At 48.5% G+C, this 10,919-nt stretch overlaps 1 protein-coding gene across 2 annotated transcripts; it reads left to right on the forward strand.

Moving 5' to 3' along the window:
- The first annotated feature begins 269 nt into the window (after window positions 1-269).
- DACT1 (dishevelled binding antagonist of beta catenin 1) lies at window positions 270-10,231 on the forward strand. 2 transcript variants are annotated; one of them, XM_058567028.1, is made up of 4 exons: window positions 270-1,246; window positions 3,456-3,588; window positions 4,309-4,464; window positions 7,205-10,231. In XM_058567028.1, the coding sequence occupies exons 1-4, from the start codon at window positions 902-904 to the stop codon at window positions 9,073-9,075; spliced, it is 2,505 nt and encodes an 834-aa protein (XP_058423011.1). In that variant the 5' UTR covers window positions 270-901; the 3' UTR covers window positions 9,076-10,231. The 2 variants fall into 2 exon arrangements, with proteins under 2 accessions (XP_058423011.1, XP_058423012.1); XM_058567029.1 differs by having other exon boundaries at window positions 276-1,246; window positions 7,316-10,231.
- Window positions 10,232-10,919: the final 688 nt, after the last annotated feature.

The following is a 10,919-nucleotide window of genomic DNA, read 5'->3' on the forward strand; positions in this document are numbered from 1 at the left end:
CAAACGTTAAACCTCGAGCTTGTAAAAGAATCGATGCAACCGCTTGCTGTACAGCGACATCCTCCTGCCTGATTTTAAATGCCTTCTGTAAAAAAATTAAAACAAAGGCAAGAAAACTAAGAGTTAAACAGTTTTAGAACAACGTTGCACTGTGCTTTATATTGCTTGCCTTTACAAGGGGGAGTCAGAAACACCACACGCACAGAAATTCTTTGCACTCGTAGTCCCTAGCTTGGTGAGGTGAAAGAAACCTACGTCGGTCTGAGTGGATCTGAGCGGTGGACGTGCGAGGAAAGGGTTAAGATTGTGTGCTGCGACTCGCTCGAGTTTCAGAAAGTTCTCTGGGGAGCCCCACCGCGGCGTCCCCCGCGGACCCTGCCTGCGAGGCCGACTGTAACAGGATGCTGGGGCCCGAGGCGCTCGCCCCTCGCTTTGTGCGATGGAAAAGAACCAATAAGGAACGAGGCAAAAACTGGGTGCAGTAAACCCGAAAAGGGGGCGAGGAGGCCCGCGGGAAGAGCGGGGGAGGAGCGAGGGAGGAGCCGGCGCGGAGCGGAGCGGCGCCCTGACAGGAGAGGGGCAGCCGGGGGAGCGGGCCTCGGAGCCAGGGGCCGGCGCGGGGAGGCGGGCGCCAGCCGGGGTGGCCGGGCCGCCGCGCGTGACGTAGCGCCGGGCAGGGCGTTATCAGCGGCGGGGCCGCGGCCAGGGACGCGCGGCGACAGCGGACGGCGCCGCCCCGGCCCGGACGGCTGCAGCCGGTGGCCGCGCGCGGCTCCCGAGCGCTGGTGGCCGCTGCGCCCGCCGCAGGGCGGCATGAGCCCGCGGCCGCGGCGCTAGCGCCCCGCTCCTCCGCCCGGCGGCCCGGCCGCGCTGACGGGGGCTCGCGGCGGGGTCGGGAGCCATGAAGCCGAGTCCGGCCGGGACGGCGAGGGAGCTGGAGCCGCAGGCGCCGGCCCGGGGCGAGCCGCGCGCGGCGGAGCCCGAGGGGCGCTGGCGGGAGAAGGGCGAGGCGGACACGGAGCGGCAGCGCACCCGCGAGCGGCAGGAGGCCACGCTGGCCGGGCTGGCCGAGCTGGAGTACCTGCGCCAGCGCCAGGAGCTGCTGGTCCGGGGCGCCCTGCGCGGCGCCGGGGCCGCGGGCGCGGCTGCGCCCCGCGCGGGGGAGCCGCCGGGGGAGGCGGCGCAGCGCAGCCGCCTGGAGGAGAAGTTCTTGGAGGAGAACATCTTGCTGCTGCGGAAGCAGTTGGTAGGTCGTGCCTGGAGGTGGGGCACGGCCGGCCCTGCAGAGGGGCCGAGGGTCGGGCAGGTGGCCTGGGGAGGGCGCGAGGGCGCCGGGGCTCGGGAAGTGCTCGCGTCGCTCGGGCCCCCGCCTTGCCTCGCGGCCCCATTCCCGCGTGTGCCCGCGGCGCCGGGCTGCCGACGCCCGCGCGTGTCTGGCGTGTGCCCGCTTTGTGTCAGGTGAGGGGCTGGCGACCCCGCGCGGAGGGCAGGGAGGGGGTGGCCGCTCTCCCCTCGTGCTCTGCCTTCGGGACTCTTGTAGTCGCCTGGTTGTGACCTTCGATCGTTCTGGTTAGACGAATGCACGCCCTCTCCCCGAAGGTCTGCAAACACTCATTTAAAATACCATTTCATTTGGAGGTCTTAGCTTCGTGTCCTCCCGCTGAGAGGGGACAAAAGCTGAGGAGGGGGCTTGTGGCGCGGTTAAGTGTCCGAGGCTGAATTTTCCGGGTACTCGGAAGCGCGCAGGGGGAGCCCGGCCCCTCCCAGGCTCTCCCCAGCACGCCAGCTCTTGCCTGGGCGGCTGCTTCATTCCAAATAGAAGCCCTTTGTATAAGGCAGCTAAAACAGATGCGAAAGATGGAAATTTGGCTGGAGAAAGTGCCCCCTCCTCTCATATTTTCTACGTACCGCTGTCTGGGACGGGGGTGGAGGTGGGAGGACAGAGAACCTGCTCTCGGGGAACGTTTATCTTATTGGATTTCTGTCAGCGTCCCAGCCATTCTCTGCCATCTTCATTAACGGGGAAGAAGAACTTTGGTGCCTGAGGTATTGATGAACAGCTTTTGACCCCGCCTCAGAATAATGGCGGCAGCTTTGTTTCAGTGACCTCAAAAATGTAGTTTTGAAAACAGAAAAAAAAAAAAAAATCCTTTCCTGACCATGTGATACTATCTGAAACTAGACACATGCTGGATAATGTCCCTCCTACAATAAGGAGCATAGTGGTGCTGTGTGGTTATTTGTCAAGTGTTGTCTTGTGTTATCTCTTTTCAGATAATTTCTCCTTTTTTTGAGCATCAAAGTGCTTTTACTTGTTTGGTTCACTTTTGCTGAAGAAACTCATTCTAGTAAATAAGCATATGGTTTATGTCGCCAAGCTTTTTAAATCAAAGAACAGACAGGAGGAGTAGATATACATATGCATCTATTATGCAAGGATATATGTATATGTACATCGTGGTTTGTGTGATATCTCTGTTTTGGTATTTAACTGTGTTTCTTTGGTAGCAGACCAGATTTGCATGTAACATTGATTTGAGCCAATTTGTGCTGGTTGTGTCCGGGCATTGGCATTTTGTGCATTGTCTTCTACAATACCACCTTTTTGTCTTCATGAATCCCAAGATTGTGAGTGGCACATTCCTGTCCTCCCCTGGAGGGGAGCAAGGCAGCATGTCAGGAGAATTCCAGTCCAGTCAGTGTTTGTGGTACTATTTCCATTTGTAGGCTTGGCATTTGTGATTTGAACCAGATGCCTTTTTGAGTTCTTTTGCTTTTGCAGCAATAGGAAGCACTAGGTGGCGGTGCGAGTTAGTATTACGGATCTGTCACCTTTGGAAACCCGAGTTGAGTTCAAATCTTGATGGACCTTCCCTGGAGGGTTTTGGATTCTGCCAGCTCCCATTATCCTTGGCACTGGCTATTAGTATTCGTTTCTCACTTTCAAAGGCCCTAAGACTGATTAAACCCCACAAAGCAGCTAATAGAAAACAAAACTCTGCAGGATATTTGGCCAGAAAATCTCACCTCAGTAAGATTATAGTGTATTGTAGGAAATCTGTTACAGTCTGACTTCAAATTAAAGAGTCTACTGTGAAGTACTGTTTTGTAAAAAATTGGCTGTACACAGAGGATTTAAAAAAATCTCTGCGTTTTTTTCTTACTCTGCAAATAAAAAGTTTATATATATTAGTTGAAACTAAAAGCAAGTCTTGTTTTTATGAAGAAACTTTATATCACCATAAAATGTGAAAAAGTGGAATTAAACATAGGACATATTCTTGAAGTTTTTCTTTATTTTTCTTTTCTTTATTTTACTGGTCATCTAGTAAAATTTTGGTTTTGGAAGATTTAGTGAACTCATCAGATAGTAATTTGAGTACTTAGAGCAGACTTGCTGGTTCTTTGTCACCAAAATATGTTCGTTTTTCCTTTCTCCATTTCTTCTTAATCAGAATTGTTTGAGGAGAAGAGATGCTGGTTTGTTGAATCAGTTGCAAGAACTCGACAAGCAGATAAGTGACCTGAGACTGGATGTAGAAAAGACATCTGAAGAGCACCTGGAGACAGACAGCAGGCCCAGCTCAGGTGAGTGTGTGAGCGCCAGGGGGGAATTCTGCACCCACGAGTTCTATGTCACTCCCTGTCCTCAGCATTCCCAGACCTGCAAATGGCAATGGAGTTTGTTTCCAGTGCAGAGAGAATACAAAAAGCAGTCTACCGTTCAGTTGCATGAGAGGGAAATACAACCAGATGACAAAATTTTTGATAATGAGATTGATCTGACTTGAGTCCCTTGAGTTTAAAAATAAAAGCTTCTATTCAGATTTCTGGAAGAGCAGTCCTCCTCTGAAACTTGAGAAAGTCAGAACTGGGCTACAAAATTAGTCACACTTCAACTTCCTGAGACCACTTCAAAAGTTTTTTTTTTTTCCTTTTAAACCATTTGGCTCTGTTAATTGGGTTTTTCTCTTCAAGTTTTTCTTTCTGAAACATTCGTGATCAAGTTGAGGCTTTGACAAATCTAAGTCTCTTTCGTTGCACATCTTTAAAGGCGGGGTCAAGGAGGAAGGTCAGTTTGAGAGTGAGACTAACTTTGAAATGTACGGTAGTTATGGGCTCTTTGCCTTTTCCTGAGGATTGCTTGAAATAAAACCATAAAGTCAGGACACTAAATCCAGTGAACCAAAATTGTCCCCCCAAAAGTGCCTCTTTCTTATGTTGCCTAGATAATTGCCCCTTTTCCTTTTAAGCACAAATGTGTTACTGCTTGACATGAACTTATTCCAAATGGTGTTTTATTTGTAGGGTTTTATGAGCTGAGCGATGGGGCTTCAGGATCCCTTTCCAATTCCTCTAACTCGGTCTTCAGTGAGTGTTTATCCAGTTGTCATTCCAGCACCTGCTTTTGCTGCCCCTTGGAGGCAAGCTTGACTATCTCAGATGGTTGCCCCAAATCTGCAGGTAAGTCTTTTTTAGAATTGATAGACATTTTTAATTGGAAGAGTCAAAGGCCCTTAAAGGTTATCTAGCTTCAACCCCTTTTACTGATGGAAAAACAAAGGCTCAGAGAATTTCATCAACTTGCTGCATTTAGTGCCATAGTTGCATCTACAGCCAAGATGACCACTATTCCAGTCCTCTTTGGGTGCCACTTAGCTTTATATTCTGACGGCAGCAAGACAGCTTATCTTGGGAAATCCTATGCCAATATTGTAGGTATTGAGCTCTGTTTCTGACCCTTTGCTGTTAGTTTAACTTGTTTGCATTTTCTTTGGAAACCACTGTGGATCTGCTTTTTCCTTTTAATCATTTAAAGCTAAAGCTTACATTAAGTTAAATATATCTGTCAGCCTGGCCAAGAGCTGCTTGGCACTTCAGGGAGCAGAGGCCCCTCTGTTTCTCCAGAATGCCTTGCATGATGGCAGCTCTTTTTTCTTTTAGCAGTTGGGTGGGATGAGGCCTCCCGAGGCCATGTGCCATTTTCCCCCATTTTGGACTATCCTTGCAGTGACCTCTAGAGAGAATCATGCTGCTGTTGGTACTAGAAGAGTTTCTGCATTTCCACTATGCATTACACACTGTACTGCATTGTACGGCGTACATTTCTCTCCTTTGACTCCTCCTCACACTTCTGCAGGGTGCTGGTGGTGTCAGCTCCATTTTATGCATCAGAAACATGAGGCCTAGTGAGGTTAGGGAAGGTCATTTAAGGCTGCATAGCTAGTGAGTGGCAGAGGCAGGATTCAAGCTTAAGCCTAACTGCCAGGTCCATGTTTTTCCACCACACCAAGGGAATTCAGAAATTGTTGTGTTCAACCTTCTCAGTGAACAGAGGAGGGATGTGGTTTTATATGCCGTTTGTGAGAGGCTCCTCTTCTGCTGAATGGCATAGTTGTTGCTGAAACGCAGGACTCCTTCCTTAGTTCTGCTTTATTGTGATTGCTCCGAAGGGTATAGAAAATGTGGAGGTTAGAGGAGCTGTAGGTGCTGGCACAAGCCACTGCACCCTCGGTTTGTCTGTGTTCTCCACTTGGGTATAAGGCTGAGTTTTTGAGATCTTGGCAATGCAAATATAACACTAAGCATCTGAGGCTGCTGATTGGCTGGTGTCTTTGTGTTTGTACAGTGTGTATTGTCAGCAGCAGTCATTTGAGGAAGCACAGATCTGTGTTATCTAGTGTCTGCGCCTCAAGTTCATGGGTAACTACTCCCCTCACTCTGCAGATCTGGTTTCAGGGGGAAACTTTATAAACCCATTAAAATCTCTTTGGTATAGGTTCTCCTTGAAGACAGACCCCTGCTCTCCCAAATGCCACATCCTCACATAATTGACACAGTTGGGCTGGACGTTGGGGCCTGAGATACCTGTTTTGTTCCTTTACTCTAAGTAGGGAAAAGGGATGAATGGTGAAGTGTAGGTAAATGTGGCTTTAAGCAAGGCAAGGATGGGGCTCAGGGTAGTGGAGGAGGAGGGATGGGCAAGGATGTTAGCTAGACAGGTTTCTGTTTCTTACAAGCTATTTATTGGGAGTGGGGGTGGGAAGTGGGGACATGGCACTTTTATAATAGTCTTTTCTTTACAAATGAATCAGATCAACTTTGGGTGTAGACTATATTTTCCTTGAGACTACTAATTATCATTGAAATTCATGGAGCTTTCCCTTAAATGAAACAATTAACATAGAATCTGGCACATAGTAGGTTTTCAATATTTGAGTGAATAAATATAATTATAACGGAGGACAAATTAAATAATGACAAAAACTGATTTTTCTCTAACTGAAGGTCATTAAAGGGATTTGATATGTATAATAGTCGCCAAGATAAGAGATCAAAATCATTTATTTAAGCAAGAAAGCTTGATTTCATTGTATTTTGGCATCTACATTTTGAGTTGTAGGAAATTTATTTAATCAATCTATCTACTACTCAATCTTTTAAAACCTTATCAAGAATTCCTTCTGATTAAAAAAAAATACTGTTTTATTCTTTAGTGTCACTATTGAAAATATAAGGTGATTATTTTTTAAATTTGGCTAGTCTCTACTGAAATTTGATCAGTTTCTCTGGCCTTTCAATTAAGTTATACTCGAACATGTATCAATAAAAATTAGGTCTAAAAAAATGCAGAATGAGGAGAAAGCCCACAGAAAGTATAATTTATCTGTATTTTAAAGGGAAACCAGGAAGAGAACACAGATGGGAGAGTAACCTAGAGAAAGAATGACTCAAAAAACATTTATTTTTCCAGTTATAAATGCAGTACATATTTATTGAAAATTTAGAAAATAGAAAATAAAGAAGAAAGTAAACATTACTTGCTTTCCTACCACACTGGGATGCTACTATTAGCATCTTGGTATGCTTCATCTCAGACTTTTTCTTTGCATATACACAACTAATAAAATTATAATCATACTCTGGTATTATATCATGATTTTCACTAAACTTCAAAGTATTTTCCCCATATTATTCAATATTTGAAAGCTTTTTAAATGCCTGAACATTTTTCCTTCAGAGGATATATTATATCTTGTTAAACATTTCTTTGTTAAATATTTTTCCCCTCATCCTAGTGGAGTATTTTTTAATTCTTTGGCATTCTCTCTCTCCCCATGAATTGTCTTCATAAAAATTGGCCAGAGTCAAGCTGGTGCTGACCAATTCATTTGTTCAGAGTGTACCTTTAAATGTTTTTCAGATCTCATAGGATGGTTGGAATGTAAAGCAGGCCACTGTGAAGACCAGGCCTCAGCGGCAGTTTGCCGTTCCCCCTCCACACCACAATTTAATTCCCTTGATGTCATTGCAGATGTGAATCCCAAGTACCAGTGTGATCTGGTGTCTAAAAACGGGAATGACGTGTATCGCTATCCCAGTCCACTTCACGCCGTGGCCGTGCAGAGTCCAATGTTTCTCCTTTGCTTGACCGGCAACCCTCTGAGGGAAGAAGAGAGGCTCGGTAACCATGCCAATGACATTTGTGTCGGACCTCAGCTGGACCCCATCAAGACAGACACTTCCTTACGATCGCCAAGCAGCTTGTGGTCTGCTCCCCACCCTTCATCCAGTAAGAAAATGGATGGCTACATTCTGAGCCTTGTCCAGAAGAAAACACACCCTGTAAGGACCAACAAACCGAGAACCAGTGTGAACGCGGACCCCAGCAAGGGGCTTCTGAGGAACGGCAGCGTTTGTGTCAGAGTGATTGGGGGCGTCTCGCAGGGCAGTAGTGGGAACCCTAAGAATTCTAAACAGGCGCCTTTGCCCTCTGGTGGAATCCCCTGTTTGGACAATGGGACATTCTCCCCACTGAAGCAGTGGTCAAAAGAATCGAAGGCAGAACAACTGGAAAGCAAGAGGCTGCCCCCGCCAGAGTGCTGCTTGCCAGGCGCCGCCACTGACCTTCAGAGTAAGCATCTGCCCAAAAATGCCAAGCCAGCCTCCCAGGACCATGGTCGGTGTCCCACCGCTGCGACAGGGGAGTCCCCTAAAGAAAGCAGTCAGATCCCAGCTGCCCCTCCAAAAGAGAGCCCTGGGCGGGTCCCCGCCCCGCTGCAGGAGAGCAAAGTGGTCCAGCCGATGAAGAAGGCGTCCCAGAAAAGCAGCCTGCAGGCGGCCCCTGCGGCGGCGCCCCCTGCGGGCCCCGCTGCGCTGCTCTCGTCAGCCTTCCCGGGGGGCGAGCGGCCGGCCCTGGATCTCAAGAGCGAGGGTTCTTCTTCGCAGAGCCTCGAGGAAGGGCCTCCAGGGAGGGCGCCGTGCGTCCCGGGGCCGCAGCCCGGCGTCAGGCCGCCCCGGGGCAGCCGGGCCATGGCCCCGAAGCCCCGGGCGCAGGCCCTGCACGGGCCCGAGGGCGCGCTGCCCGCCGTGAGGGAGAGAACCCGCGCGGCCGCCAAGAAGGGTCGGCCGCCCGACGCCGCGGATACAAACAGGAAGCTCAGGAAGGCCTCGGCCAAGGGCCGCAAGGGCGGCGGCCAGGCCGAGGCGGCGCTCCCGGGCCGGCCGCTGGGCGCCGGGCACCGGGCCGGGGGCAGGGCGCACGGGCACGGCCGTGAGGCGCTGCTGGCCAAGCCCAGGCACAAGCGGACCGACTCGCGGCGCTGGCGGCCGGCCGCCGAGGCGTCCTACGAGGAGGCGCTGCGCAGGGCCCGGCGCGGCCGCCGCGGGAGCGCGGGCCTGTACGCGGCGCCGCCGCCCTTCGCCAGCCCCTACGCCTGCGCGGCCAGCGACTCCGAGTACTCGGCCGAGTGCGAGTCCCTCTTCCACTCCACCGTGCTGGACACCAGCGAGGACGAGCGCAGCAATTACACCACCAACTGCTTCGGCGACAGCGAGTCCAGCGTGAGCGAGGGCGACTTTGTGGGCGAGAGCACCAGCACCAGCGACTCGGAAGAAAGCGGGGGCTTCATGTGGTCGCCGTTCGTGCAGACCCTCCCTCTCCAGGCGGTCCCAGCCGCCGACCTGCACGGCAACCCCGCCAAAACCTTCGTCAAAATCAAGGCCTCACACACCCTCAAGAGGAAAATCCTGCGATTTCGGTCTGGCTCCTTGAAACTGATGACGACCGTCTGAGTAACATCATTGGTGTAGAAAGTGTTTTTTCCTAGTTACTGAAGAACAGGTGGCGTCTTAGTTTTTGTGTCATAATTTCACGGAATGCTTTCCTTTTGTTAAAATAAAACCGAGGTAAATTATGTCTCATCTTCGTCATGTGTGGACACTAGTGCCTTGAATGGAAGGTAAAGAATGTTTTGCTGGTTAGAAGTAAATACCGAGTTTTTAATGGTGGTGATAGTGAAGGAATTTTGTGGTATCAGGTGATTTTTACTTTAAATGTTCTGAGCATCTGTGAAGGCGCGGGTTTTGATGTTCAAGTCTGGTTGGGATGAGACCTTTTGATCTGAAGGTCAGGTAGATGGAATTTCAGGACACACATTTGCTTCTTGGTTCTTTAGGGCAGTGTCTCCATGAGGGTTTTTCTGTGGAGGGGCATTACGTACACCTGTGTGAATTAGGTATGAGGGACAGTCATTGTTTTCTGTAATTTTTTTAATATAGTCTACATCTCTCAAATGTATCCCAATTCTGTTTTCTTCTCAGAACTGTTTGGCTTACTGGACTCAGAACTTGAAGACCAGACCCTAAATCCAGAGAGCTGGTGACCTGGATAGGGAGCTGGTAATATCTTAAAAGGATTCACTAAAACTTCTGCCACACTTGGTGCCTAGGCTCTGGTTATAGTAACCCCTTCTAGGGCTGTTTATCCACCATTTTGATGCCTTTCTCCTTCTCCCTAATTTGCAGCAGATCCAACCATTCTTCCCTTGGAGGACTTGCCTTTGGGATAAAATTTTGGCCATTGGGTACAGAGAAATTCCCTCTTAATGAAGTAACTCTTGGGCATGACTCCAAGCCCGGAATTGCTCACTGAGCGCTGTACCACCTAAGCATTGGCCCGAACACACTAGTGCAATCCAGTCCAGATTGGACCACTCACCCTGTCTGGAAGGGCTTTTTTTTAAAAAGAAAACTTTTTGGTAAACAGTGTTGTGTAAAATTGCCTTTTTTATACCAATATATGCATGTTTTTTGCATGGGTAGTATTTGTTTTGATATTCCTGTTGATGTTAAATTGCTGTATGATATAAACAGTATGTGTTTTTATATATCATTGTGTAAATTTAATATAACACATTATATACTGTAATAAACGATTTGTTTTACTGCTGTTAAGTTTGTTATTTGGGTATAAAACCAGATGTTTACACCTATAAATCTTGTGCTGGTTATTGTGGGTTTTATATTAGGCCTATTCTAGCTTTAAAATATTACTTGCAATAATTAAGGCAGGTTTTAGGAGCATTCTTCAAGTGGATGGCGAGTAAGCAAATGAGGAAAAACAAACCACTTCTTTAAAATACTTAAGGTACTTTAAAACTGAAGGTAAGTTTTTTTTTTTTCCTGAGAAAGATTCACCCTGAGCTAACGTCTGTTGTTTTCCTCTTTTTTTCCTCCCCCTCCCCAAAGTCACAGTACGTAGTTGTATATTCTAGTTGTAAGTCCTTCTAGTTCTTCTATGTGAGCCATGGCCACAGCATGGCTACTGACAGACAAGTGGTGTGGTTCCGCACCCGGGAACTGAACCCCGGGGTGCCGAAGCAGAGAGCGAGGTACTTTTAACCACTAGGCCATCAGGGCTGGCTCAAATTTAAGGTAAATTTGATAGATGTCTTCTAAGGAAAATATTTCTGAGAAGAGCACCCATCCCCAAACTTTTTAGTATAAAAAATTTCCAACCTGGAAAAGTCAAAAGGATAGTACAATAAACACCTGTGTAGCCACCGCCTAGATTCCACAATTGCTAACATTTTGCCAAGCTTGCTTTAACTCTCTTTATGTATTTATTAGGCTAAACC

The sequence above is a fragment of the Diceros bicornis genome, chromosome 24, assembly GCF_020826845.1.
Source record: "Diceros bicornis minor isolate mBicDic1 chromosome 24, mDicBic1.mat.cur, whole genome shotgun sequence".
Lineage (NCBI taxonomy): Eukaryota > Metazoa > Chordata > Mammalia > Perissodactyla > Rhinocerotidae > Diceros > Diceros bicornis.

Bases quoted from the DNA above. Each gene is read 5' to 3' on its own strand.
- DACT1 (XM_058567028.1), top strand. From the start codon at position 902: ATGAAGCCGAGTCCGGCCGGGACGGCGAGGGAGCTGGAGCCGCAGGCG. The intron at 3,589-4,308 runs GTGAGTGTGTGA...TTTTATTTGTAG, and splicing joins AGACAGCAGGCCCAGCTCAG to GGTTTTATGAGCTGAGCGAT. The intron at 4,465-7,204 runs GTAAGTCTTTTT...AATGTTTTTCAG, and splicing joins TGGTTGCCCCAAATCTGCAG to ATCTCATAGGATGGTTGGAA.